This window comes from Orcinus orca, chromosome 16, assembly GCF_937001465.1.
Source record: "Orcinus orca chromosome 16, mOrcOrc1.1, whole genome shotgun sequence".
NCBI lineage: Eukaryota > Metazoa > Chordata > Mammalia > Artiodactyla > Delphinidae > Orcinus > Orcinus orca.
Genome location: NC_064574.1, coordinates 7,075,241 through 7,102,919, shown reverse-complemented (window position 1 = coordinate 7,102,919; position 27,679 = coordinate 7,075,241). Strand labels below are relative to the sequence as shown.

The 27,679-nt window shown below is 44.9% G+C and overlaps 1 protein-coding gene across 3 annotated transcripts in view; it reads left to right on the top strand.

Annotated features, from left to right (window-relative positions):
- Positions 1-25,905, top strand: part of CASS4 (Cas scaffold protein family member 4) — a 49,238-nt gene extending 23,333 nt beyond the window's left edge. The window contains exons 3-8 of one of the 3 annotated variants that reach the window (XM_033410325.2): positions 3,070-3,492; positions 7,776-7,877; positions 17,501-17,584; positions 19,070-20,377; positions 21,558-21,635; positions 24,633-25,905. In XM_033410325.2, coding sequence (XP_033266216.1) covers positions 3,070-3,492; positions 7,776-7,877; positions 17,501-17,584; positions 19,070-20,377; positions 21,558-21,635; positions 24,633-25,043 — 2,406 coding nt within the window. In that variant the 3' untranslated portion in view covers positions 25,044-25,905. Of the gene's footprint in view, positions 1-1,296; positions 3,493-7,775; positions 7,878-17,500; positions 17,585-19,069; positions 20,378-21,557; positions 21,636-24,632 lie in introns of those variants that run through there. The other 2 variants (XM_033410324.2, XM_049700047.1) reach the window with 2 other exon arrangements.
- The last annotated feature ends 1,774 nt before the right edge of the window (positions 25,906-27,679 follow it).

The window sequence follows — 27,679 nt, the reverse complement described above, 5'->3', positions numbered from 1 at the left end:
CAGGGGGGCAAGGTGCTAACTGTTTCACGGGGAGCAGGGGGGCAAGGTGCTAACTGTTTTGGGTAGAGGGGACAGCTTGTGTGAAGGATTCGAGGACCCCAAAAGGGTGGCGCTCCTGAGTGGCTGGTGAGGAAGTGACGCCATGAGGCTGGACAGGAGAGCAGGGTCCTGGAAGTTTGGGCTTCATCCAAAGGGTGCTGGGGAGACGTCAAAGGGCCGTAGGGTGAGGAATGACGCGATCAAAATTTGTGTCCCTGGAAAGTCCAGCACTGGAAACAGTGCTGGTAAATAGTAAACATTGGCAGAATTCGTGAAGGAGCACAGGGCTGGCCCGAGGGGAAGCTTCCCCTCGGATCCCTGGCTGTTAGCTCTAACTCAGCTCTTTGCTTTCCAGTTGAATCTCATAAACTCACTCAACCTCAGACAAGTAAGGCTTCATACCATCCCTCTAGCTGAGGATCTGTGGTTCACCATGGATGAAAGAGAAAATCTCCGCAGGCAGCAATGACCCTCACTGTACACCAGCCCTTAACGCTTCAGGCCCTTCTTCCTTCTTTGAAAAATGAGTGAACAGTGGAGATGCCCCAGGGAGGTAACGCCCTTCCCAAACTGCAAAAACATTTCAAGTTTTCTTGACAAAGATTTTAAAACGAATGCGCCATCCAACCAAGAGCTGATGCACAGGGTATGTTAGGGTGCAAGGAAATGGGCAGTTTCATTCAAGGGTCAGGGTGGGCAGATGTGGAAATGACTCAGACCTCGCTGGAGGGCCGTGAGCAGCCCGGAAGGGGGAGCCCCAATGATTTCCACCTGCAACTCCCCTCCCACAAATGTGTCTGTGGAAATAACAGGGGGAGTTGCAGATAGTTGGCTATCAAGGTAATCATTTCAGCATTGTTTGTAATCGCTAAAAACTGGAATTAGCTAAAATGTCCCCAAATCAGGAAGTTCGAGTATGGGTCATTCATACAATGGAAGACCATTCTGCTATTTAAAAGGTAGTGAAGAAAACTGTTTATAGGCTGACGAAGATGTTCACAATCTATTTTTAAGTGGGGAAAAGCAGATTATAAAACTGGATGTATCATAGATTCTTATTATGTTTTTTAAACATCTTTATTGGCGTGTAATTGCTTTACAGTGATGTGTTAGTTGCTGCTGTATAACAAAGTGAATCAGCTATATGTATACATATATCCCCATATCTCCTCCCTCTTGTGTCTCCCTCCCACCCTCCCTATCCCACCCCTCTAGGTGGTCACAAAGCACCGAGCTGATCTCCCTGTGCTATGCAGCTATCTATTTTACATTTGGTGGTGTATATATGTCCATGCCACCCTCTCCCTTCGTCCCAGCTTACCCTTCCCCCTCCCCGTGTCCTCAAGTCCATTCTCTACGTCTACGTCTTTATTTCTGTCCTGCCCCCTAGGTTAAAATATAATTGTTACTCTAAGTATGTGTATGAACATGTAAGTTCAAGAAAAGGTCTGGAAAGACACAGCCAAAGAAGTAACAGTAGCGACCTGTGGTTGGTGGCACTGTAGGTGCTTTTGGCTTTTTCTATTTTCTTACCGTCATTTTGTATTCTTTCTTTATGAACTTTCATCGCTTTTGTAGCAAGGAAAAAAAGGCTCATGTACAAAAATGTGCATGATCTCCTAGGATCTCAGCTGCTGTAGATTTTATGGAGGATTTTCAGTGCCTCTTTGCCTGCAAGGAGGATTTGATTCTCCTTAGTCTTCTCAGATATACATGCATGTGTTTCCCCAAATCCACAGACCTGATTGTGGGTTTAAGATGGTATTTTTCAGCAGTTGGCCATCCAATTCCATTTTTGTGACAGAAAAAGAAAACATTATTATGCACAAAAAAAACTGCATCAGTTCTCAACCAATGTAATGGGAGGATTGGTCGTTTCCGCTTTATTTATAAACTGTATGTATTAGGGGCTAGTGGGTATAAAAAGTATAATTAACTAAATTTGATTTTTTGAAAAAGGCAGCCGGAAGGATGCATACCAAAATGCTGTAAATAGTTACCTCTGAGTGGTGGGATTGTAGGTGATTTTCACTTTCTTCTTTTTGCTTCTCTGCATTTCCTAATTTTTCTGTAATGCACTGATATAATAAGGGAAGGAGGCGATTACTTTAAAACCCACAGAAACAAATTGCATTCTTTTATTGACAGCAGAAAATTCCAGTAAGAAGGGGTTTTACCATTGCTGTCGTTACAACAGGTGGTTTTGCGTTTTTTGGAGGACTGTGTGGCTTACAGAAAGAGCATGGGTCTGAGAATTAGGAGACTGCCCGTGTTTTGATCCTGGCTGTATAGACTAGTCACTCACCCCCTGCGTCTTTGTTTCATTGCACGTGAATAAATGAACATTGATGGAGCCTCGCCTATGCACCTGGGTACGTGCTTGATGCTGGGGAGAGAGCAGCAAATCGAGTGAGGTCTGGTCCCGGAAGTCATGGAATTTCCAGTTCCAGTCGGGAGAAAAACAACCACCAGGCAAAGGGCAGTAGAATCATCTTGACACTTTACAACCAAGCATTACTGAGCACTTAGCAAATGCCAGGCACTGTTCAATGAGCTTTCTACACTTACCAACCCATTTAATTCTCACAATAACTCCATCAGGTAGATGGTACTATTATTCCCATTTTACAGACAAGGAAACTGAGGCCCAAAGAGAGTAGCTAATTTACTCAAGGGCACACAGCTAGGAAGTCACAGAGTCAGGATTTCAACCCAACTCTGTGCTAGGCTGCCCTCTACCGCATAACTAGGGGGGTCATAAATTAAATCAGGACCGTGAGAGGGGAGAGACTGGACCTGGTCTCAGGGTGGAGGTAATACTTCCTGGAGGATCTGACATTTCACCTGAGACCACGCCCCACACTCCCCAAGGATGGGTAGAAATAAATCAGGCAAACAACAGGGACGGGGCCTCTGGGGTCGAGGAAACAAGATAAATGAGCAGCTGTGACTGGGTGCTAAGCGAGTGGTATGGCTGCAGTGGTTACTGGCAATGATAATGACCGTGAATTCTTTCGCCCCTGCCCCCAGATGCTCTTGGCCAGGGCACTTTATGACAACCACCCCGACTGTGCCGATGAGCTGGCTTTCTGCAGAGGAGACATCCTGACCATTCTGGAACAAAATGTGCCAGAAAGCAAGGGCTGGTGGAAGTGTTTGCTTCACGGGAGGCAAGGCCTGGCCCCTGCCAACCGCCTTGAAATCCTCGTGGAGGCCCCTGCCGACAGGCCCTGTCCCGCTTTCCTGAGAGGCCCGGAAGATGCTTCCACCAGCTCCCAGGAGACCTATGAAGTGCCCACCCTGCTCAACCCCTCATCTCCAGGCCCTGTGTATGAGCAGATGAGGAGTTGGGTGGAGCGGCCTCTGCCTCCCACCGTCCAAGTCTATGAAGTCCCTGACCCGCCTTCCAGCGCCAGAATCGTCTGTGAAAAGACTCTAAGATTTCCAAAGCAGGTAAGCCTGTTTCTGGACAGAAGAAATAGGACAAGGGGTACGTAGCACCCAGGGGCTTAACTACCCTTGAATCGTGGGTGTCCATCAGGAGATCAAACATACAAGATGGGAACCAGATGGCCGGGGTGAGTGGATGAGCTTGTGTTTGGCGCCCACTTTGGTTGTCATTAACACTCTGGGCACCCTGGCGGTTTCTGGCTCACCGAGACACCCACACTTTGCAGGAAACTAAATGCTTAGTCAAGCTGTGCGTGAAAGCATCTCAACATTCATGGTGGTGTTTTTTTACGCCAGGAACACTAGGATGGCTAGTGGTAAATGGAGGGGTTGAATTTCCATGGGTCAAAGGCAGGAAATCACTCATCAGATTTAAAATTTGTATTCCTTTCCATCCAGAAACTTTACTTTCAGAATAGCTGCAGAAATATACAAGAAGGCAGAAATAGATCTGGATGAGGAGGCCATAGGCACTATAGCATTATTTGTTACAGGGAAAGATCCAGGATTCCTAAATGTGTATTCATGGGGTATTTGTTACGTAAATTTCGGCATAACCCTATGATGAGCTACTATGCAGTTGTGAAAAAAAGATGAAGCAGTCCTGTAAGGTATTTATAAGTGGGGACAAAGAACCATTTAAATAAAAACCAACCTAACAAAGAAAAACTCAAAAAAAAAATTGTGTGTATGTGTGCATTGAAAAGAATACACACCAACGGTGGTTACGCTTAGGAAGTGGAACTGGTTAAGGAGAAAGTGAAAGAAGGCATTAAGCAGGGACCTTTAATTTATTCGCTCCTGTGTCCCCAGCATCTGGGACCATGCCTGGCATGGGGTGGGTACTTGATAAATATTTGATGAACAAAGAGACTAGGAAGTTGATTTGTGCGTTAGGCAGAGCATGTGTTACATCTGTAGTTTTTAAAAATAACAATTTTTAAAAAACAGAGGAAAAGAAGCGCTCAGTAAACGCAGAATGAAACTGTTTTTTTTTTTAAAGAAGGAAAGGAGTTAAGAGGAAAATAATGTACTGTTTTTCCCCAAGCCCTGGCCTTCATGAAGTGTTAAGAATGTAGAACAGATTTGCATATGGTCTTCAGTCATTGCAGGCATTTCCTGCCGTCACACACTTTGCTTTCAGCTCAGATGACACATCCCACCCGGCCCCAGCTCTGCATGGAAGTCCCGGCGAGGTCTGTGTCCAGGAAGGCCCACTCCTCCCATGTATGTGCTGGCCCCCACCCCCCAGCTCCCCCCCCCCCGAGCAATATCCCACCTACCATGCAGGCCTCCTCCACACTAGCTTCTTCAGACAAGGTGTTGATTCCTTAAGAGATTTTGAGTACTTCAGATTTCCTAGCTCCCCGGGGCTGCCATGCAGAGAACCAGCTGTTACACAGAACAGCTGCCACTCGTAGGCACTGGCTGCAGACACCAGAAGGAGGCAGCTCAGTCTCCAGCATCCATCCGTGAGGTGGACCCCAAGTCACTTTTCGGGAACAACTGGCCCAGATCTAGGCCTGGCACACTCAGCTGTCATCTGAGCAGCTGACTCGGTGCTGGCTTCTCTGAGAACAACAAGTGGCCTGGGCTGAAGTTAATTGAGTTGCTTTTCAAAGCCACTAAAAGACACACACAAAAAATCAAAGGCCCCCAAAAAGGACAGCAGCTGCCATGTCCACTGTTCCCCGGGGATCCCAAACCCCCAGCACAGTGCCAGGCTCCTGCAAGGTGCTCTGTAAACATTTACGGAACGAATGAAATGACCAGATCCAACCTAAGGCTTCACAACCATGGACTCACTGTCAACTTCTAGACTGAAAATGGTATGAAAGGAGAGATGAGTTTACCTCATCAGAAAAGGGCCAGGGCATTAGCTGTAACATTTGTCCTTGACATGAAGCGTGGAGCTCTCACTGGTGCAGGCTGCGGCCACGGACAGAAACCACGGCTGCAAGAGGGGAATTTAGAAGCGAGGGACTCCTCACCACTCAAGCAGGTCTTGCTGTGGCCCCAGTAAAACACCTGGGGAACTTTCCTTCCTTTCACTCCTGCTTAAGTTCCCTCCATCGCTGCCCTGTCTATATTTTTGCTCCCTCCCGCCTCCCTTTTTTATTGCCTTCTCTGTGCTTGGGGGTCTTTTAAAGCAAGAGATGCCGTCTGTGGCTTAGAAATCAGGAGTCCAGGTTCACTTGGCTTTGGGGGCAGCCACAGCTATGCTGGGTGATTGGAGACATCCCAGCACCCCTCTGTACTTCTCTTTCTTGCTCTGTATCAAGAGAGGGTGGGGCTCCATCATTTCTAAGTTCACCTCAAGTTGTATCTTTTGGTGATTCTGAATAATTTTGCTTCTTCCTCTACTACAAGAAGGAAGGAGCTAGAAGAATGCAAGATGATAATCAGTTAAGAATCTTCTGATTCACAGAAAAGGCAGACATCTTCTCCAAGTTCGGGTAATCTAGCGGTGAGCCTTGAGTCTGAGACTGCCCAGAAAATATTCCATTCTGAGCAGAAGCGGACATTGGTAAAACCAAGCACGTCCAGCCATTAGCTTTGAGCTGTTTTCCGACGGGCGGTTCACAGGGTTGGTACACGGCCCAGGGGACCCATTTCAGAGATTCCCCGGGTTGAATATCTCTAGATTAAGGTTGGCCAAAAATTAAAAACCAAGAAGGTGGAAATATGTCACCTGTCTCAAGTTGTCCTAATAAGGGATTCTCCGTCTTTCTAGCTGGAAGAGACCCGTGTAGATTAGAACAACTCTTTGCTTTACAAATGAGGAAATTGATTCCCAGGGAGGTGAAAGGCCCATCCAGGGTCATACCCTGATGAGTACTAGAGACCAAAGTTTCTTTGTTGTGTCTGTCTCTGTCTACACCCCTGGGCTGACAGCACCCAAGGCAGAGCCCTTGGCCTACCCTTGATCTTGTTCACCTGGCTCTGTGGCTGACGCTATCTATTTTGTTTTATTGAAGTTTAACCTATAGATCCTAAGGGTATGTAGTCAGTCTCTAGTATCCGGATCTAGAAAAAGAACGAAACTAACATCCCAGAAGCCCCCTCCCACCTCTCCCAGCCACTTCCCCCCAGGGTAACCACTGTCTTGCGCTTTGTTTTACTTTTTATTCCAACTTCCTTAATATAACATGCCGGCCTCTCTTAAAAAAATAATAGAATAAAATGACCATACAAAGAAGGTATTTGATTTTGGTTTAAATTCAGAGAGGGTAATCTTTTGTATTTCAAGTAAGAAGGTCAGATTTCCTGATGAAATTGCTTTTAGACCCTCTAGTTCTCGACCTGGAGCTTCCTTCTGTCCTCCAAACCTTTCAAAACCACGTTTCTCAAAACAGGTTCCTTAACTGATTGCCATCTACATTTTCCGAGAAACACTGGGCATTTTTGAACTGACTTCTTTCCACCTAAAATTCCAAACACAGGAAAGTCCCCTTGTAGCCTGTAGGTTGTCTCTTGGGCAAGTGTGACCCACAAAGTCAGCTGCATAAATAAAATGGACCTGTGGTGATTGGGGAGTGGTCGGCAGTGGAACCGTGTTTGGACAGGCTCTGCGGTGGGAGAGAGCTCGCTGTGTTCCAATAAGGAGCGGGGTGGGCAGGGAGGAAGGAAGGTGATGGCTGACAACTGGGGACACACCATGCATAGTCCCTGGGGTTGGGCAGGGCATGGCCTGCAAGGAGCTTGGAATTAACCCAGAGCATAATGGGGAACCGTTGCTGAGTTTGTCCTGGACAGATCAGCCAAAGACCAGCAGGGACCAAGTCCGGTTTACTAATCTGCGGCAGTGAAGGGGATCACAGAGCGGAGGATCAGGTAGCACCTGTAAAGCCCCCCTGCCTGCCTCATTCACGGCTGCATCCTCAGCATCATTAGACAAACAGTAATAACCCAGCGTTCGAATCACAGCCTGGGATCCCTAGAGAACAGCAGAATCACCCGGAAAACTTGATGATACAGCAGTTTTTCAGTTTCTCCATCAAGACTCAGAAATTCCGTACCACGGACGCGGAGCCCAGGAATCTGCATTCCAGCCTGCTTCCCAGGTGAGGCTGATGCAGGCAGCTATGGGCCAGCATGTGAGGAAGACTGCCCTCCACCATGGACCTCCCCAACAGCGTGCTGCTGTTCCCAGTCTCAGAGCGAAGGGCCTCCAATTAGAGGTGCCCAGAGAACATCCCAGTGTGTCAGAGCTGCATTTGCTGTCTCATGACCCGTGGACTCAGCGGTGACGTTTCTTTCCCTCAACTCTTCTTTTTCTCCCCAAGGCCCTCTTCACAATTCCCAGACCTGCTCGGACCTCGTTGCCAGCTCTGCCTTGCCAGGTGTACGATGTGCCTGCCCAGAGCCGGTGCCTCCCAGCCCTAAAGGTGAGCCTCAGCCGTGGCCCTGCTCTTCCCACACCTCTCCATCCATCGTGGGGTCTCAGGGTCATGCAGACCCTGCATTTCGGCTTTACCACTGAGATATCTCCTGGAGCATCAGTCCTGACTCCAAAGGACACATCTTCCCTCAGAAACCAGCTTTGTGCCCAGGGAGCCCAGACCTGCTCACGAGAACATTACTACTATTTGAATTCTGAATATTTAAAACTTTTTTACTTTTCATTTGTAATAGATACTTTATATCCACGCATATGTATACACACAAACATACACATACACATATCTGCACTTTTTTTTTTTTTCGGTTTCCAAAGCACTTTTATTTTGGCAGGCGCGATCTTAGTTCTCCTGCAGTGGGAGTACGGAGTCTTTTTTTTTTTAATAGATCTTTATTGGAGTATAATTGCTTCACAATACTGTGTTAGTTCTGTTGTACAACAAAGTGAATCAGCCATATACATACATATGTCCCCATATCCCCTCCCTCCAGAGCCTCCCTCCCACCCTCCCTATCCCACCCCTCTAGGTCATCGCAAAGCACCAAGCCAATCTCCCTGTGCTATGCTGCTGCTTCCCACTAGCTAACTATTTTACATTCGGTAGTGTATATATGTCAGTGCTACTCTCACTTCGACCTAGCTTCACCCTCCCACCCCGTGTCCTCAAGTCCACCCTCTGTATCTACATCTTTATTCCTGCCCTGTAACTAGGTTCATCAGTACCTTTTTTTTTTTTTTTTTTAGATTCCATATATATGTGTTAGCATATGGTATTTGCTCTTCTCTTTCTAACTTACTTCACTCTGTATGACAGACTCTAGGTCCATCCACCTCACTACAAGTAACTCAATTTCATTTCTTTTTATAGCTGAGTAATATTCCATTGTATATATGTGCCACATCTTCTTTATCCATTCATCTGTCGATGGACATTTAGGTTGGTTCCATGTCCTGGCTATTGTAAATAGTGTTGCAATGAACATTGTGGTACATGTCTCTTTTTGAATTATGGTTTTCTCAGGGTAAATGCCCAGTAGTGGGATTGCTGGGTCGTATGGTAGTTCTATTTTTAGTTTTGTAAGGAACCTCCATATTGTTTTCCATAGTGGCTGTATCAATTTACATTCCCACCAACAGTGCAGGAGGGTTCCCTTTTCACCACACTCTTTCCAGCATTTGTTGTTTTTAGATTTTTTTGATAATGGCCATTTTGACCGGCGTGAGGTGATACCTCATTGTAGTTTTGATTTGCATTTCTCTAATAATTAGTGACGTTGAGAATCTTTCCATGTGTCTCTTGGCCATCTGTATGTCTTCCTTGGTGAAAAGTCTATTTAGGTCTTCCACCCATTTTTTAACTGGACTGTTTGTCTTTCTGATATTTAGCTCCATGAGCTGTTTGTATATTTTGGAGATTAATCCTTTGTCTGTTGTTTCATTTGCAAATATTTTCTCCCATTTTGAGGGATGTCTTTTTGTCTTGTTTATGGCTTCCTTTGCTGTGCAAAAGTTTTTAAGTTTAATTAAGTCCCATTTGGTTATTTCTGCTTTTCTTTCCATGACTCTAGGAGATGGGTCAAAAAGGATCTTGCTGTGATTTATGTCATAGAGTGTTCTGTCTACATTTTCCTCTAAGAGTTTTATAGTGTCTGGCCTTACATTTAGGACATTAATCCATTTGAGTTTATTTTTGTATACAGTGTTAGGGAGAGTTCTAATTTCATTTTTTACATGTAGCTGTCCAGTTTTCCCAGCACCACTTATTGAAGAGGCTGTCTTTTCTCCATGGTATGTTCTTCCTCCTTTGTCATAAATTAAGTGCCCATATGTGCGTGGGTTTATCTCTGGGCATTCTATCTTGTACCATTGATCTATATTTCTGTTTTGTGCCAGTACCATACTGCCCTGATTACTGTAGCTTTGTGGTACAGTTTGAGGTTGGGGAGCCTGATCCCTCCAACTACGTTTTTCTTTCTCAAGATTGCCTTGGCTATTTGGGGTCTTTTGTGTTTCCATACGAATTGTAAACTTTTTTGTTCTAATTCTGTGAAGAATGCCATTGATAGTTTGATAGGGATTGCATTGAATCTGTAGATTGCTTTGGGTAGTATAGTCATTTTCACAATATTGATTCCTCCAATCCAAGAACATAGTATATTTCTCTATCTGTTTATGTCATCTTTGATTTAATTCATTAGTGTTTTTTTTAATTTATTTTTGGCTGCATTGGGTCTTCGTTGCTGCACGCGGGCTTCTCATTGCGGTGGCTTCTCTTGTTGCGGAACATGGGCCCTAGAGTGCGCGGGCTTCAGTAATTGTGGCATGCGGGCTCAGTAGTTGTGGCTCGCAGGCTCTAGAGCGCAGACTCAGTAGTTGTGGCGCATGGGCTTAGTTGCTCCGTGGCATGTGGGATCTTCCCAGACCAAGGATCGAACTTGGGTCCCCTGCATTGGCAGGCGGATTCTTAACCACTGTGCCACTAGGGAAGCCCCTCATCAGTATTTTATAGGTTTCTGAGTACAAGTCTTTCACCTCCTTAGGCAGGTTTATTCCTAGGTATTTTATTCTTTTTGTTGCAATGGTAAATGGGAGGTTTCCTTAATTTCTCTTTCTGATTTTTCATTGTTGGTATATAGGAATGCCAGAGATTTCTGTGCATTAATTTTGTGTCCTGAAACCTTACCAAATTCATTGATTAGTTCTAGTAGTTTTCTGGTGGTATCTTTAGGATTCTCTATGTATAGTATCATGTCATCTGCAAACAGTGACAATTTTACTTCTTTTCCAATTTGTATTCCTTTTATTTCTTTTCCTTCTCTGATTGCTGTGGCTAGGACTTCCAAAACTATGTTGAATAAGAGTGCCAAGAGTGGACATCCTTGTCTTGTTCCTGATCTTAGTGGAAATGCTTTCAGTTTTTCACCTTTGAGTATGATGTTTGCTGTGGGTTTGTCATATATGGCCTTTATTATGTTGAGATAGGTTCCCTCTATGCCCATTTTCTGGAGAGTTTTTATCATGAGTGGGTGTTGAAATTTGTCAAAAGCTTTTTCTGCCTCTATAGAGATGATCATATGGTTTCTATTCCTTAATTTGTTAATGTGGTGTATCACATCGATTGATTTGTGTTATTGAAGAATCCTTGCATCCCTGGTATAAATCCCACTTGATCATGCTGTATGATCCTTTAACTGTTTTGTTGGATTCTGTTTGCTAGTATTTTGTTCAGGATTTTTGCATCTATGTTCATCAGTGATATTGGTCTATAATTTTCTTTTTTTGTGATATCTTTTTCTGGTTTTGGTATCAGGGTGATGTTGGCTTCATAGAATGAATTTGGGAGTGTTTCTCCCTCTGCAATTTTTTGGAAGAGTTTGAGAAGGATCAGTGTTAGCTATTCTCTAAATGGTTGATAGAATTCACTTGTGAAGCCATCTGATCCAGGACTTTTGTTTGTTGGAAGATTTTAAATTACAGTTTCAATTTCATTGCTTGTGATTGGTCTGTTCATATTTTCTATTTCTTCCCGGTTCGGTCTTGGAAGGTTATACCTTTCTAACAATTTGTCCATTTCTTCCAGGTTGTCCATTTTATTGGCAAATAGTTGATTGTAGTAGTCTTTTATGATTCTTTGTATTTCTGTGGTGTCCATTGTAACTTCTCCTTTTTCTTTTTAATTTCTAATTTTATTGATTTGCATCCTCTCCCTTTTTTTCTTGATAAGTCTGGCTAAGGGTTTATCAATTTTGTTTATCTTCTCAAAGAACAAGCTTTTAGTTTTATTGATGTTTGCTAGTGTTTTTTTCATTTCTATTTCATTTATTTCCTCTCTGAGCTTTATGATTTCTTTCCTTCCACTGACTTTGGGTTTTCTTTGTTCTTCTTTCTCTAGTTGTTTTAAGTGTAGGGTTAAATTGTTTATTTGAGATTTTTCTTGCTTCTTGAGGTGAGGTTGAATTGCTATAAACTTCCCTCTTAGAATTGCTTCTGCTGCATCCCATAGGCTTTGGGTCATCGTGTTTTTGTTGTCATTTGTTTCTATGTATTTTTTAATTTCTTCTTAGATTTGTTCAGTGATCTCTTGGTTATTTAGTAGTACACTGTTTAGCCTCCATGTATTTGTGTTTTTTATAGTTTTTTTTTCCTGTTAATTTATTTCCAATCTCATAGTGTTGTGTTCAGAAAAGATGCTTGATACGATTTCAATTTTCTTAAATTTTCCGAGGCTTGATTTGTGACCCAAGATGTGATCTGTCCTGGAGAATGTTGCATGTGCACTTGAGAAGAAAGTGTATTCTGCCACTTTTGGATGGAATGTTCTATAAATGTCAATTAAATCTATCTGGTCTATTGTATCATTTAAAGCTTGTGTTTTGTTATTTATTTTCTGTTTGGATGATCGGTCCATTGGTGTAAGTGGGGTGTTAAAGTTTCCTACTCTTATTGTGTTACTTTCGATTTCTCCTTTCATGGTTGTTAGCATTTGCCTTATGTACTGAGGTGCTCCTTTGTTGGGTGCATAAACATTAATTATTATATCTTCTTCTTGGATTGATCCCTTGATGTAGTGTCTCTCATCTCTTGTAACAGTCTTTATTTTAAAGTCTATTTTATCTGGTATGATTATTGCTACTCCAGGTTTCTTTTGATTTCCATTTGCATGGAATATCTTTTTCCATTCCTTCACTTTCAGTCTGTATGTGTCCCTAGGTCTGAAGTGGGTCTCTTGTAGACAGCATATAGATGGGTCTTGTTTTGGTGTCCATTCAGCCAGTCTGTGTCTTTTGGTTGGAGCATTTAATCCATTTACATTCAAGGTTATTATTGATATGTATGTTCCTATTACCATTTTCTTAATTGTTTTGGGTTTGTTTTTGTGGGTCTTTTTCTTCTCTTTTGTTTCCTGCCTAGAGAAGTTTCTTTAGCATTTGTTGTAAAGCTGTTTTGGTGGTGCTGAATTCTGTTAGCTTTTGTCTGTCTAAAACGCTTTTGACTTCTCCACTGAATCTGAATGAGAGCCTTGCTGAGTAGAGTAATCTTGGTTTTAGGTTTTTCTCTTTCATCACCTTAAGTATATCCTGCCACTCCCTTCTGACCTGCAGAGTTTCTGCTGAAAAATCAGCTGATAACCTTATGGGGATTCCTTTGTGTGTTATTTTTTGTTTTTCCCTTGCTGCTTTTAATGTTTTTTCTTTGAATTTAACATTTGTTAGTTTGATTAATATGTGTCTTGGTCTGTTTCTCTTAGGGTTTATCCTGCATGGGACTCTCTGTGCTTCCTGGACTTGGGTGACTATTTCCTTTCTCATGTTAGGGAAGTTTTCCACTATAATCTCTTCAACTATTTTCCAGCCTTTTTCTTTTTCTCTTCTTCTTCTGGGACCCCTATAATTTGAATGTTGATGCATGTAGTGTTGTCCCCGAGGTCTCTGAGATTGTCTTCAATTCTTTTCATTCTTTTTTCTTTATTCTGCTCCTTGGCAGTTATTTCCACCATTCTGTCTTCCAGCTCACTTATTCATTCTTCTGCCTCCGTTATTCTGTTATTGATTCCTTCTAGTGTATTTTTCATTTCAGTTATTGTGTTGTTCATCTCTGTTTGTTCTTTAGTTCTTCTAGATCTTTGGTAAACATTTCTTGTATTTTCTCAATCTGTGCCTCCATTCTATTTCCAAGATTCTGGATCATCTTTCCTATCATTACTCTGAATTCTTTTTCAGGTAGATTGCCTATTTCCTCTTCATTTATTTGGTCTTGTAGGTTTTTACCTTGCTCCTTCATCTGTCACATATTTTTTTGCCGTCTCATTTAAAAAATTTTTTTTAAATTTTTTATGAGTGGGATTGTGTTCCTTTCATACTGGTTGTTTGGCCTGAGGCTTCCAACACTGGAGTTTGTAGGCTGTTGGGTAGAGCTCGGTCTTGGTGCTGAGATGAGGACCTCCGTGAGACTTTACTCTGATGAATATTTCCTGGGGTCTGAGGTTCTCTGTTAGTCCAGTGGTTTGGACTTGGAGCTCCCACCGCAGTAACTTCTGCCCCACCCCCAGTACATGAATCAAGATCCCCCAAGCCACATGGGGTGGCAAAAAAAAAAAAAAGAACAATAACATAGTAAAAAATAAAATTAGACTAGGAAACTAACAGATATATTAGAAAGAACATAAAAATAAAAATATACATGAATCAGCAACTGGAAGGTACATCACTACCACAATAGTAAAAAAGAGGATGAGGGAAAAGAAAAAAAAAGGAAAGGAAAAAGAAAAAAAAAGGGGGGGGAAGGCCTTGGCTGTGGAGGGCGGGGCCTATGCTCAGGACCCACAGGGCTGGAAAAGGCCCTGAGGGCTGTGGGGGGTGGGGCTTAGGCTCAAGGAACAGAAGGGGCCCAGGCGTGCCTCCCACCCCTGGTCTCAGAGGGCGGGGGACCTCACCTGGGAACTCAGCAGGCTTCCTGGGCTCAAGTAGGCAGGGCAATCGCCCTCCGCTCCTCTCCCTCTCCTCCCGGAGGGCCCCTCCTGCCTGCCTTTCTTGATCTCCCTGGCCTCCCTCCTCTGCCCCCGGGACCCACGCAGCCTTGAGGGGGCTTTGGCGGGGCGGCTACCAGCCGCGGAGCTCAGCAGGCTCCCCGGCCCCAGTGGGAGGGGTAATCACCGTTCACTCCCCTCCCGCTCTTCCTGGAGAGGCCCTCCTGCCTGCCTCCCCTGGTCTCCCCAGCCTCAGGGGCACCAATCCTGTCTGGCCCCCATTTCTTCTCCCCGCTCAGTCCTCCCATGTCCTACCAGTTCACTTGGGGGTTCCTCCCGTCTCCTTGGGCATCAGGGTCCCACACCAGCAGCCGGCAGGTGCCCTAGTTGTGGGGAGACGCTAACTTGGTGTCTTCCCACACTGCCATCTTGACCCCACCCCCCTGCACTTTTTAAAAGTAATAATATCATGAAGGATATACATCTTTTTTGTTGTTTTTTGGCTGCGTTGGGTCTTCGTTGCTGTGCGCAGTCCTTCTCTAGTTGCAGTGAACAGGAGGGCTTCTCTTGTTGCGGAGCACAGGCTCTAGGCACGTGAGCTTCAGTAGTTGCAGCACATGGGCTCATTAGTTGCAGCACATGTGCCCTAGAGCGTGTGGGCTTCAGTAGTTGTGGCGCAGGGGCTTAGCTGCTCCGTGGCATGTGGGATCTTCCTGGACCAGGGCTCGAACCCATGTCCCCTGCACTGGCAGGTGGATTCTTAGCCATTGCGCCACCAGGGAAGTCCCACATCACAGTCTTAACATTATCATTGGTTATCTTAACATTGATTATCTCTGGGGGAGGAAATTTTAGGTTTTGGGATTTTTTAAAACTTATTTGAATGTTACTAGTACATCACTTCTGTAAGACATGCTTCGTTTAATCAGAAAACAACTTCACTCGCTTCTCAGCCCATCAAAATTGCCCCGTGGCTGTGTTCTCCCCTGCCCATCAATGCACATCGGAATGGCCTGGGTGCTTCACCCACGCCTGCATCCTGGAACCACACCCAGGGGCGCTGATGTTTGAGGTCTGGGTGGGCCCCGGGCAGCAGTAATGTTAAAGCTCCCAGATGGTTCTGGAGCACAGCCAGGGCTAAAGGCCACTGCTCTAGTCTAAATAAAAATTCAGGCCTTCTCTGTGACTTCCTGGTCCCTCACAGGTAATAATTAGTCTCAATGGAGGAATTTAATGTTCAGTGCAGGCAATACCCGAAGTTCCTACTATATTTAAAGCGAAAGCTCGTGCTCTCTCAGCTTGTTTGCAGGGCCTGGGCTCCTGCTGCAGGGACGGAGGGCTGGCTGGATTCTCTGCTAGTTCCCCACCTCGGGTTCCTTCTCACTGGGTGACCTCAGGCTCCTGCGGGGCTGAGGGGAAGCAGGGAGGCAGGGCAGAGGTGGAAAGGTCCCGCGTGCCTGGTTCTGTGGGAGGGATGGTGCAGTGTTACCCCATGGAGGCAGTGAGCACTGCAGGCTGATTCTTTCTCTTCGGGGACATTTTTGCGAGTGCCAACCCCTCCCCGCCTCCCCCCGATTGCCAGGTATCTCTCTCTCTCTCTCTCTCTCTCTCTCTCTCTCTCTTTTTGGCTGCGTGGCTTGTGAGATCTTAGTTCCCAACCAGGGTTTGAACCTGGGCTCTCAGCAGTGAGGATTTGGAGCCCTAATCACTGGACCACCAGGGAAGTCCCATGCTGGGTCTCTCTTACCTGCAAGTTGCACAGGGTGGGCAGATGCTTCTCCTCTGGCCGGTGGCTGAAGGTTCCTCCCTGAGCTCCAGGCAGCCGGTCATCTCCAGCCTCACCCTCCTGAGATGCTCTCACCCTCTAGGCCTGGCTCCAGCTCCCATGCACCCCACGTCTGGTCCACAGAGAATGCACGGGCTCCCTCAGCCGCAATGGACCCCAGGGCCAGGACTGGGGGGCGGGTGGGGTATGGAGAATGGGGCACTTTCTCCCCCAAAGTTTTAAACAAAGACACATTTGCAAGACTCACTTCACTTGCCTCGCCCTGGTCCCGGCCCTGTGGATCATTTCTTTATTCAAAATGTTGATATTTTGTTCATCACGATTTTTTCACTTCAATTGCGATTTTAAAGTGTATTGCATTAAAATATTATTTACCTTAGACACTGAGTTTGTTGGTGCACCTTTAAATGTTATGCCAAGGCAGGGGCTTCCCTTTGCTCCGCCTGGTCCCCGCCCTGAGAACAGACCCCTCAGCCCAGCCACCACCCTGTGCTTTGTCAGAAGATTCTCACCTTTAACTTTTCTCAAGCAGAGTTAGACATTGTGCACTATGACCCCAAGCTCAGGTGGCACAGCTCAAATCTCGGAAGATTCCGTGGGGCACTTTCCACTTTGCCTGAAGGGAGTGAAAAGCATCCTTTCCTCCCCCCACTGAGAAGGGGAGAGCAGGACACTCACAGCCCAGCTCGCTCCAAAGATACCCCCTCTCCAAATTCCAGCTTTTTCTCTCTGTCTTTGCAAAACCTGTTTTGGTGCTCTCTCACCTCGCTTTGGAACATGGAACCTGTTTTTCTTATCCTAAAATATGTATTTCCTAATTGTTGCACCAAAAAAAAGCCTATTATCTGTAGAGGCGCCATGTCTTTTGCTCATTACTGGGTGTATATATGTCATATGGTTCAGTGTGTAGTCGTTAGTAGGCACTCAGTAAATATTTGCAGGATGAATACATGACTTACAAGCACAGGAAAATTTCTGCTGAGAAAAACAAGAAAGGAAAAAGACGTAGTAAGTCCCAATCTTATATTTATTCTTCTTTAATTCAATCTTAAGGTGAACTAACAAGAGGAAATGAACTACCATTTTTAACTGCAGCTGCAGCTAATTCTCTCTATAGTTTGTCCCCACCTTCGATCGAGAAGTCACCTTTTCTAAAGCACAGAGTCCATTGTTGAAAATATACCCAGTAGAGCACACACTTCCACCATGAAAGCATCATGACTGAAATCCCCCAAGTCTTCAGTGATTTGTGTTTTCATTTGGAAAAAAAAAGAAACACTGGAGTGGAGAGAGTTTGTGATGTGCAGCCATCAGGAGGGAAAAATTCATGTTGTCCTTCTTTGTGGTCTTTCCCCAGGAGCCAGGGAAGCAGCAGCAGCTATATGACATCCTCCCCAGCCCCCAAAAAGCAGCACTTGGTCCCCCTGCCAGCCAACCAAACGTAAGTATGACGGGCGCTGAGATCCGATGCTATGCAAACCTGAACGGCCTCTGGGAAATGTTTGCTTGGTCAAAATTAGGAATACAGGGCTTCCCTGGTGGCGCAGTGGTTGAGAGTCTGCCTGCCGATGCAGGGGACACAGGTTCGTGCCCCGGTCCGGGAAGATCCCACATGCCGCGGAGCGTCTGGGCCCATGAGCCATGGCCGCTGAGCCTGCGCGTCCGGAGCCTGTGCTCCGCAACAGGAGAGGCCACAACAGTGAGAGGCTCACGTACTGCAAAAGGAAAAAAAAAAAATTAGGAATGCAAATCCCTCACAGCAGAACTTACTTCACTGGAGGCAAAACTTGTAACTGCAATGGCATTCAGGAACAGAACAAGCTACGTGGTTTAGATCCTTTAACTTCTATATGCCTCCGTTTCTTATTACAAACTTATGTGAGAATTGACATAATCCCTGCAAAAGACCTAGTACAGTGCTTGGCACAGAGCAAGAGCTCAGTAGACTTTATTTTATTTTGTTTTATTTATTTATTTTAATTAATTAATTTACTTATTTATTTATGGCTGTGTTGGGTATTTATTGCTGCGGGCGGGCTTTCTATAATTGTGGTGAGCGGGGGCTACTCTTCGCTGCAGTACGCGGGCTTCTCATTGCGGTGGTTTCTATTGTTGCAGAGCACGGGCTCTAGGCGCGTGGGCTTCAGTAGTTGTGGCTCTTGGGCTTCAGTAGTTGTGGCTCACGGGCTCCAGAGCGCAGGCTCAGTAGTTGTGGCGCACGGGCTTAGTCGCTCCGTGGCATGTGGGATCTTCCTGGACCAGGGCTCGAACCTGTGTCCCCTGCGTTGGCAGGTGAATTCTTAACCACTGCGCCACCAGGGAAGTCCCATGAGCTCAGTAGACTTTAGATAAATGCTTCTTCTTATTGTATACCTTGGAGACATGTTGCATCAAGGTAGGTTTTTATTTGTATAAAAAGGAGGTGCCTTAATTTGAAATCTGTAATCCATGTTTATCGTTGGATTCTGTCACATGTATAAATAAATGTACCTATGCCCAAGGTGGCAACTCAGCAGTGTCACAAAGGATGCATAGGAGTTTGTTAGGCGGAAAGCAAGGGGTTGGGAAGACATTTAGAGCAGAGGAACCAGTTTGGGTAAAATTAAATATAGTGGTTCAAGAGAGCATTCTGTGTTCAGGGGAAGGTAAATAGCAAGGGTAGCTGGACCTTTAAGGAGGGTGGTGGCAGAAGCGGAGAGCAAGGAGGCTCAAAAGGAGGTTGGAGCCCGACTGTGAAGGGCTTGAGTGATAACAGCAGTGGGGAGCAACAGAAGAAGCGTGAGTAGGGGAGTGTCGATCAGATTTTTAAGAAGCACAGTGCCAAGCACTTGGTGGGTCCTCAGTATAATACACATGTGTCACCTGAGTCGCTCATACTGTCTTTTTATTGCTCCTAAACTGGGTGACTTTGTGTGGTTTTTCACAGGGGCAGAGTGTTCCGCTGATGTCAAGCATTGCCTTAAGGAGAGGCAGCTGCAACACGTTGCCAAGCCCTCAGAAATCCGAATGGATTTATGACACGCCAGTGTCTCCGGAAAAGGCTGATGTAAGAAACGCATCTCTAAGCAGCTTTGTGGAAAAATCGGGGCACCGTGCTCTCCCCAAGTACATGTCCAGTTTTCACAGCCCTCAGAACAGCAGAGCAAGGACCCTCAGTCCACACCCGCAGAAAAATGTGCCCATGCAGAAAAAACTCAGCCTTCCAGAGATTCCTTCTCATAGCTTTCCACCACCCAGGGATGCATTCCCTTTGGATGAAGGTGTCAGCTACAAGGTCCCTGCAAGCTTTCTGATCTCCCGAGTGGAACAGAAGAACACCAGGCTGAACATTTACGACATCCCTAAAGCAGTGCTAAGTGTCCCTCAGGCTGAGAAAGAGCTGGGAAAAGCCGATGGGCCTTCGGAGAATTCCATGGACCATAATTCCTCATGGTTCTCCGGACGGGCAGCATCGCCGTCTCCTGAGCCAGACGGCTTGTCCGTTTCCAGTTCTGACAGCAGAGCCAGCGTCCTTTCCTCATGCTCCTCCACGTCTAGCCACTCTTCTAGCTCCTTCTCGGAGGAGTCAGCCAAAGAGCTCCCCTTGGACCTGGACTTGGCCAAAGAGACAGTCACAGCTCTGCAGCACAAGGTGGACAACTCTGTCGCGGGCCTCTTGCTCTTCGTCAGTAGGCAGTGGAGGTTCCGAGACTACCTGGAGGCCAATATCCACGCGATCCGCAGGGCTGCCGACCGCATAGAGGAATCCTTGAGAGAATTTCTGGATTTCGCCTGCGGCGTCCGTGGGACCGCCTGTAACCTCACCGACAGTAAACTTCAGGCCAAAATTAGGGATCAGCTACAGACAATCTCCAACTCCTACCAAATCCTGCTTGAAACAAAGGAAAGTCTGGAGAGCTGCGATTGGTCCCTGGAAGTCCTTGTGACCAACAAAGTCCGAAACAGCCTGGATGACCTGGAGAGATTTGTCCTGACGGCGCGGATGGTGCCAGAAGACATCAAGAGGTTCGCCTCCCTCGTCATTGCCAACGGGAGACTCCTTTTCAAGCCGAACTGTGAAAAGGAAGACCCCATGCAATTGACCCCAAATGCAGAATTTAAGCTTGCAAAATCCATCTGGCTTCCCCAAAAGGAGATTGAATCATACCAAAGGAATGCTTCTTTTCAGAAACAAAGGGAAAGCAAACACCCTCCTGAACTATTAAAGAAAAATAGGACAGATGTTTGTGAACAGGTGAGTTCAGAGTGGTATACTATAAGGGGACTTTCCATTTTTATCTGGAGTGGTCACCAGTAAGTTAGATGATGAGAATCTGTTTTATCGTCTTTGGGGAGATAAGGGTTCCATTTTCCAGAAAATAAAATTCATGGAAGTAAAATTCTAGGTGAGCTCTTAGTAAGAAGTAAGATATGTATCTTAATATTAAGGCAGACAGGATGTCTTCTGAAAAATTGGGGTTTTGGGCTTACCTCTGATGCTAGGATTAGAAAGGATTTTGAAAACCTTGTGAAACCTGTTCTTTGAACAGAATTTTTCATCTCATCATCAAGTTTCTTTGCATTTTTCACAGTTGTAAATTTAGTCATTGTCAGTGTGTTTCTTAGAAACAGAAGAGGAACTGTAAACACTCTTCCAAGTTGTGCATGGTCCTAGCAGCCTCCAGACTCTAGTTACTCTTAGGAATACTTTGCTCCATGAGTCTAGACACTATAGAAAGAGACCCTTAGTTCAAGAATTGCAAGTTGCAGGGCTTCCCTGGTGGCGCAGTGGTTAAGAATCAGCCTGCCAGTGCAGGAGATACGGGTTCGAGCCCTGGTCTGGGAAGATCCCACATGCCTCAGAGCAGCTAAGTCCGTGCGCCGCAACTACTGAGCCTGCGCTCTAGAGCCCACGCACCAAGAGCCCGTGCTCCGCAACAAGCCACCGCAATGAGAAGCCTGTGCACCGCAACGAAGAGTAGCCCCCGCTCGCTGCAGCTAGAGAAAGCCCACACGTGGCAAGGAAGACCCAACGCAGCCAAAAAAGAAAAAGAGAGAGAATTACAAGTTGCAAGAAGTGCAGCAGGTAACCTGGGGCCTGTGTCACGGAGATAACTCAGTGCTTTCAGCCCCAGTCTTGGTTTTCTGCTGACATGCCTGGAGGTGCAAGAGCTTTAACACACTCTAGAGAAGCTGGAAATTTGGTTATTTTTCGTTTCCCAATAAAATTGTGTGTCATTATATTAGGCCACGTTGGTAGGCAAAGTTCAGCCCTCGGGCTGCTGAAGTCTCCTTTGTTGGAAAAAGTCATTACTAGGTAGAACCATCAACAAAAACATAATGAGGAATGCTCAAGTTATAAAGTGGACTTAAACAGCTATATAATAGTATAAAGACCATTCTAGTTGGTAATTTGAAGGGATTTTATGTTTCAGGAGTTGCCTAGCCTAGAAGAGAAAGAAACACCCATCTTGGAACAAATGTTGGATGAAAACAAAGACTTAGAAACCCAGGTAAGCGATGATGCTGACTCTCCAATACTTCTGATGGACTAATAGGCTTTATCCCCAGAAATGTTTCCTGCTGTGAGTAATTCAGCATTACAGCCCTGACCCACATGGGAGGAGACTTGGTTTTGTGACGGTTCTTCCTTTTTTATAATAGAAGGAACCCTGGAGATGAGCAAGTCCAATGAGCCCCAAAATGTGGAACATGGTCCTTTAACCATCAGTGAAATAATTCTAGGTGCTCTGCAAATTTATCACAGGAGATACTGACATGGCATGAAGTCACACGGACTCACATTCTTGTTGACATTTTTTCCCCTTTGGCTTAAACAATAGAAATTCATTTTCTCACAATTCCGGAGGCTAGAAATCCAAGATCAGGGTTCGTTTCTTCTGCGGTGTCTTTCCTTGGCTTGTACATGGTTGTCTTCTCCCTGTGTCTTCACTTGATCTTCCTCTGTGCGTGTATCTGTTTGACATTCCCTTTTAATGTTTCTGATTACAACAGAAAAAACATTTTGGTTTGGGGCCTGTGTATCTTCAACACCTCTCAGACATTTGATCTTCTTCCTTTTTTTTAAATCAAAAATGTTATCATTGTACTTATTTTTCATTGCTTGCCTCCTATTAGTGGCAAAGGATAGTAGTTTTCCATTTGCCAATTTTAAAAGTTTTAACTTAAGTAAAAACAGCTGATCACTTAAAAACAAGGATGTAGCTGACCGAAGTTAAGAGGAAGGTAGAAAGGGCGTAATGTGTGAAGGCTTTCTTTGAATAACTGAAGCCTGGGAACCAATGAACCCATTCAACCTCCTGGCTGATGGGGGGTGGGGAGGGCAGCACGGGCGAGAAGGGACAGAGATATCCAATGATGTGGACAAGATTGTTCGCCTTCTCAGAGGCCAACTAAGATAATAACCCAGGCGTCCTGATGCTTCGTTCTGCAAACCCCAAACCCAAAACTTGGGGCCTGTCAGATTGCTAAAATCATGCTATTTTGTTCAGCATGAAGTATGCCTCGGACCAGTGGTTCTAAAACCTGAGAGTGTGTCATAGTTTCCTATAGCGCTTGTTAAAACCCAGAGGGCTAGACCCCACCCCAGAGTTTCTGATTCAGTAGGTCTAGGGAAGGGCCTGAGAATTTTCTTTTCTAACAAGTTCCCAGGTGCTGGAGGTCCAAGGATCACCCTTGGAAAAACCCTGCTTTAGACTGACTGCTTCTCAGTGGGGGTGGCAGGGGGACCACTGACCATCAGGTGGGCAGTTCTTCACTGCGTGGGATGGACTGTTCAGCATCCCTAGCCCCCTGTCCACTGGTAGCCTGTAGTGTTCCCTGGTCAATGTGACAACCAAAATTAGAGATTTCCAACAGCCCAGAATAAAAATCATAGTACATTTTTGTTTACCTACAGGTAATACTCCCAAGCCAAGATGCCAACATTCCAATGTCCAGATGGTTGCTCCTCATTTCTAGCCTCTGATGCATCCTTCTCATGCTCCCTGCCCCCCGAGAGTCCATCTCAACCAACACCCCAGGCTTTTCTTCCCTTTACCTGTCTATCTTAATCTGTTTGTGCTGCTACAATAAAGTACCATAGGCTGGGTGGCTTATAAACAGTAGAAATGTATTTCTCACAGTCCTAGAGGCTAGGAATCCAAGACCAGGGTGCTAGCAGGGTCAGATTCTGGTGAGAGCCCTCTTCCAGGCTGCAGACTGCCCACTTCTCATTGTATCCTCACCTGGCAGAGAGCAGAGGGTGGAAGCAAGCTCTCGGGCAACCCTTGGAAGAGCACTAACCCCATTCCTGGGGGCCCCACCCACATGATCTCATCTAATGCTGGTCACCTCCCAAAGGCCCCATCTCCCAATAACTTCACACTGAGGGGTAGAGTTTCATGATATGAATTTTGGGGAGACACAGTCAGACTATAACACTGTCTGAGTGCTTCTGAGCTGGATGTTTTAAGACCGTAGGTTGATAAGAGTGCACAGTTTAATAGAAAGAATGAGAGTTTCAGACTTGCTGACTAGGCTAAGAGCTCCAGATCTTTATTTTGCTAGTAGAGTGACCCTAGGCAGCCTCTTCTCTTCCGGAAGCCTCAGTCTCCTCACCTATAACCTAACAAAGGGGCTTTTTTTTTTAACTTTTTATTTTATATTAGAGTATAGTTGATAAAAATGTTGTGTTAGTTTCAGGTGTATACAAAGTGATTCAGTTATACATATACATGTATCTATTCTTTTTCAAATTCTTTTCCTATTTAGGTTGTTATATAATATTGAGCAGAGTTCCCCATGCTGTACAGTAGGTCCTTGTTGGTTATCCAATTTAAATATAGCAGTGTGTTTGATTATTACCTGGAGTAGGATTTCCACTAAGTTTGATGCTGAGAATCTTTCAACAGTGAACAGGCTTTGGTTCCACATTCCAGAAAATAAAATTCATGAAAGTAAACTTTAAATAAAACTTTAATTAGCAAGTAAGATAAATATTTTAATCTTAAAGCAGGTAAGTCAGTATATTTTTATTTCTTCTGGAAATTTGGGGGATTCAGATTTACCTCTGATACTGGAACTAGGAAGGGTTTTTTAAATGCTTTAAAACCTGTTCTTTGAGTAAATTTTTAAATCTCACCATCAAGTTTTCTGCATTTTTTTTTAAGTTATAAATTTAGTCATTGTCAACGAGTTTCTTAGAATGGGTTTCTAACAGTTTGTAGAGAGGATTGAATACGATTTTATATGTATCTAATATGAATGATTTTATGTATATAATGCAATATATAAAATTATATACCTGAGAGATAATTTATATGTAACAGTGCTTTGAAAACCTTAACATTAATTTCTTAGGCAAATGTTGCACTGTGGGACTTCCCAAACAAAACTGTACTTTTTCTTACAAAAAGTCTAGCAAATTGAGCAAAAACAGGAAAAGAGAGACAACCACAGCCTGTCGATCGAATCTCTCTCTTATCCATTGTTTCCTTTCTCTTCTCTAGAATCCTAGCTCCCTTTGCCCCCGACCTTTGAGTCAGCAGAATCCTGAGAAGAAAATCCGCCTTTCTGAACACTGCCGCCTCTATTTCGGGGCACTCTTCAAAGCCATCGGCGTGTTGCACAGCAGTCTCGGCAACGGCCAGCCCCCCGAGATCTTCATCGCGCAGAGCAAGCTAGTCATCATGGTCGGGCAGAAGCTGGTGGACACGCTGTGCCAGGAGACCCAGGAGAGGGACGTGCGCAACGAGATCTTGCGCGGCAGCAGCCGCCTCTGCAGCCTGCTCAAGGACCTGGCGCTGGCCACCAAGCACGCCGTACTCCAGCATCCCAGCCCCGCCGCCCTGCAGCACCTCCAGGCTGAGGCCAAGAAGCTGGAGTGGCACACGCAGCAATTCAGGGGGATGTTGGAATGAGCCTCTTTCCTCCTTCCTTCTCCGTGTTAACTTCTTCGCTTCAGCTTCACACCCACAACCTGTGCAAGTCTGTGCTCTGGGAAAAGCCAGCCTGGGGATACACCAAGGGGTGGCAACAGCCGTGGTGCCCAAACCCAGTATTACCAAGTGGCTGAGCAACCCCAGGACATTGGCTTATCCCACAGAGAGTCAGGGAAGAGAATCAGGTGTGAACTAAGGACCAAAGTTTTTAGCCTATCATGTAGGGCCAGTGTGTGAAATGAAGTTATAGAAATCAATTTTTATATTGGCTAAATGTGTGCCTGTTTTAAACTCATTCATTCAGTACTTACTTATTGGGTACCTATTATATGTCAGATTCTAGGTTCTGGGCATATAGCACTGAATCAGACTGAGGCTTTGCCCTCAAGGAGCTTACAATCTAATGGGGAGACAGACAAATGATGAAGAAATACATACACAATGTATTAGGTGCTAGGGAGAAAATAAGTAGGAGAAGCGGGGAGAGATTATTTTGAAACAATTTCTGTTGCATCTGATAGAAAATATAATAAGTTTTTCATTTTGGATTAAACTAATTCTGTGAGATTGGTACAAATTATGTATCTGCATCTTACACCAAAAAAAATACATATATATATATATATTGCTATTTTATCTGAACCTAGTAAAACAGGCATGTTATAAGTAGCAGTAAATTTGCAACATAACATGTTCTGTTGGGTTCCCTATTAATTTATTTTGTACATTATAGGTTCTGTGTTGATAAATTCAGTATGTTGGATCATAAAAGGTTTACACCTCAGTGGTCTCAAATGTGTTACCATTTATAATATTATGTAAATACAGTCATGAATTGCAACATCCTTTGTAGCAATCTTTTCTTTGGAAAAGTCTTTGATCCGTGTCACTTGGGTTCTGGTACCAAAGCAACATGTTTACTTGTGTCATTTAAACGCTTCTCCCCAAAGTGTTCAAGGAGCTACAGAAGAGGCCAAGTTCGCATGCGCAAGGCTAGCTCAGGAAAAGCAAAGCCAGGAAGTGTGGTATAAACAGGATCCTTATCGCTGGGCACAGATCTGAGAGGGGCCCAGAGCTCCCCCCACCACCCCCGCAAGTCAAACCACCTCCTCTTCCTCTCCTTGTAGCTGGGGCTTTAGCTTACGTTGCTATGGTTACATCATCACTTCAAGTCTTCACATCTCCTACGTGCACCTCAGCCACTAGGCATCTCCAGTCTGGAAATCACCTGAAATGGTACTAGCTCCGGTTCCTACCTGCTACTTAGTAAGCTCTTTTAAATTGTTGACTGCCAAAAGACTAATTATTTTCATTGAGTTAGTCTCAGGGTCCCTAAAGAAGGACCCCATCTTTGTGAGGCTTGGTTCCCTACACTAGAATGGAGAGAGCCACATTCTGGGAGCAGCTGTGATCTGTATCAGCTACGACTCCTTCTGTTACAAGGGATCAAAAACCATATCCACGCTCTCTTAAGCAATAAAGGGAATTTATTGACTCAGGTATCTTAAATTAATCCAGGGGCAGGCTGGCTTCAAGAACAGCTGGTTTTAGGAATCCCACTATTGGGCATATACCCAGAGAAAACCATAACTCAAAAGACACGTGCACCCCAATGTTCATTGGAGCACTATTTACAATAGCCAGGTCATGGAAGCAACCAAAATGCCCATCAACAGACAAATGGATAAAGAAGGTGTGGTACATATATACAATGGAATATTACTCAGCCATAAAAAGGAACGAAATTGGGTCATTTGCAGAGACGTGGATGGACTTAGAGACTGTTATACAGAGTGAAGTAAGTCAGAAAGAGAAAAACAAATATCGTATATTAATGCATGTATGTGGGATCTAGAAAAATGGTACAGATGAACCGTTTTGCAAGGCAGAAATAGAGCCACAGATGTAGAGAACAAACGTATGGACACCAAGGGGGGAAAGTGGGGGGGGGATGAACTGGGAGATTGGGATTGACATGTATACACTAATATGTATAAAATAGATAACTAATAAGAACCTGCTGTATAAAACATTTTTTTAATTTAAAAAATTTTTAAAAAGAACAGCTGATTTTGGGTCCTCCAGCAGAATCATCAAGGCCCAATTTCTCAGTGCCACTCTCTCTGTGTTAACTCTCATGGTTGCAGGGTGGCTGCCCTGAGTTATGTCCTTCTTGGTTTGTGGCCAATGGGGAAGAGTCTTGATTTTTGCTTGGGCTAGTTTAGATCAGATGCCTGCCCCTGAAAGCTCCATGATGAGAAGGGCATGTAATACCCAAGTTGTCCTAGACCTGGAATTCACCCCTACACACACACGCACACACACACACATGCACGCAAACACACACACACACACACATGCACGCAAACACACACACGCGCGCGCGCACACACACACACACACACACACACACACACACTCCCATGTGTCCCGAGAGAGGTAAGGGGATGGATCTGACAAGAACTGTGACATGTCTGAGATTTTCTCCTACTTCAAATTCACAAGTTAGCCTGTGACAACTTCATGAATGCTGAGAGAAGACACGAGACTGAGGTCAGAGGCTATGTCAGGGTCCCCAAGACGAGGTCCAGTGATTCGATAGGAGGATTCACAGG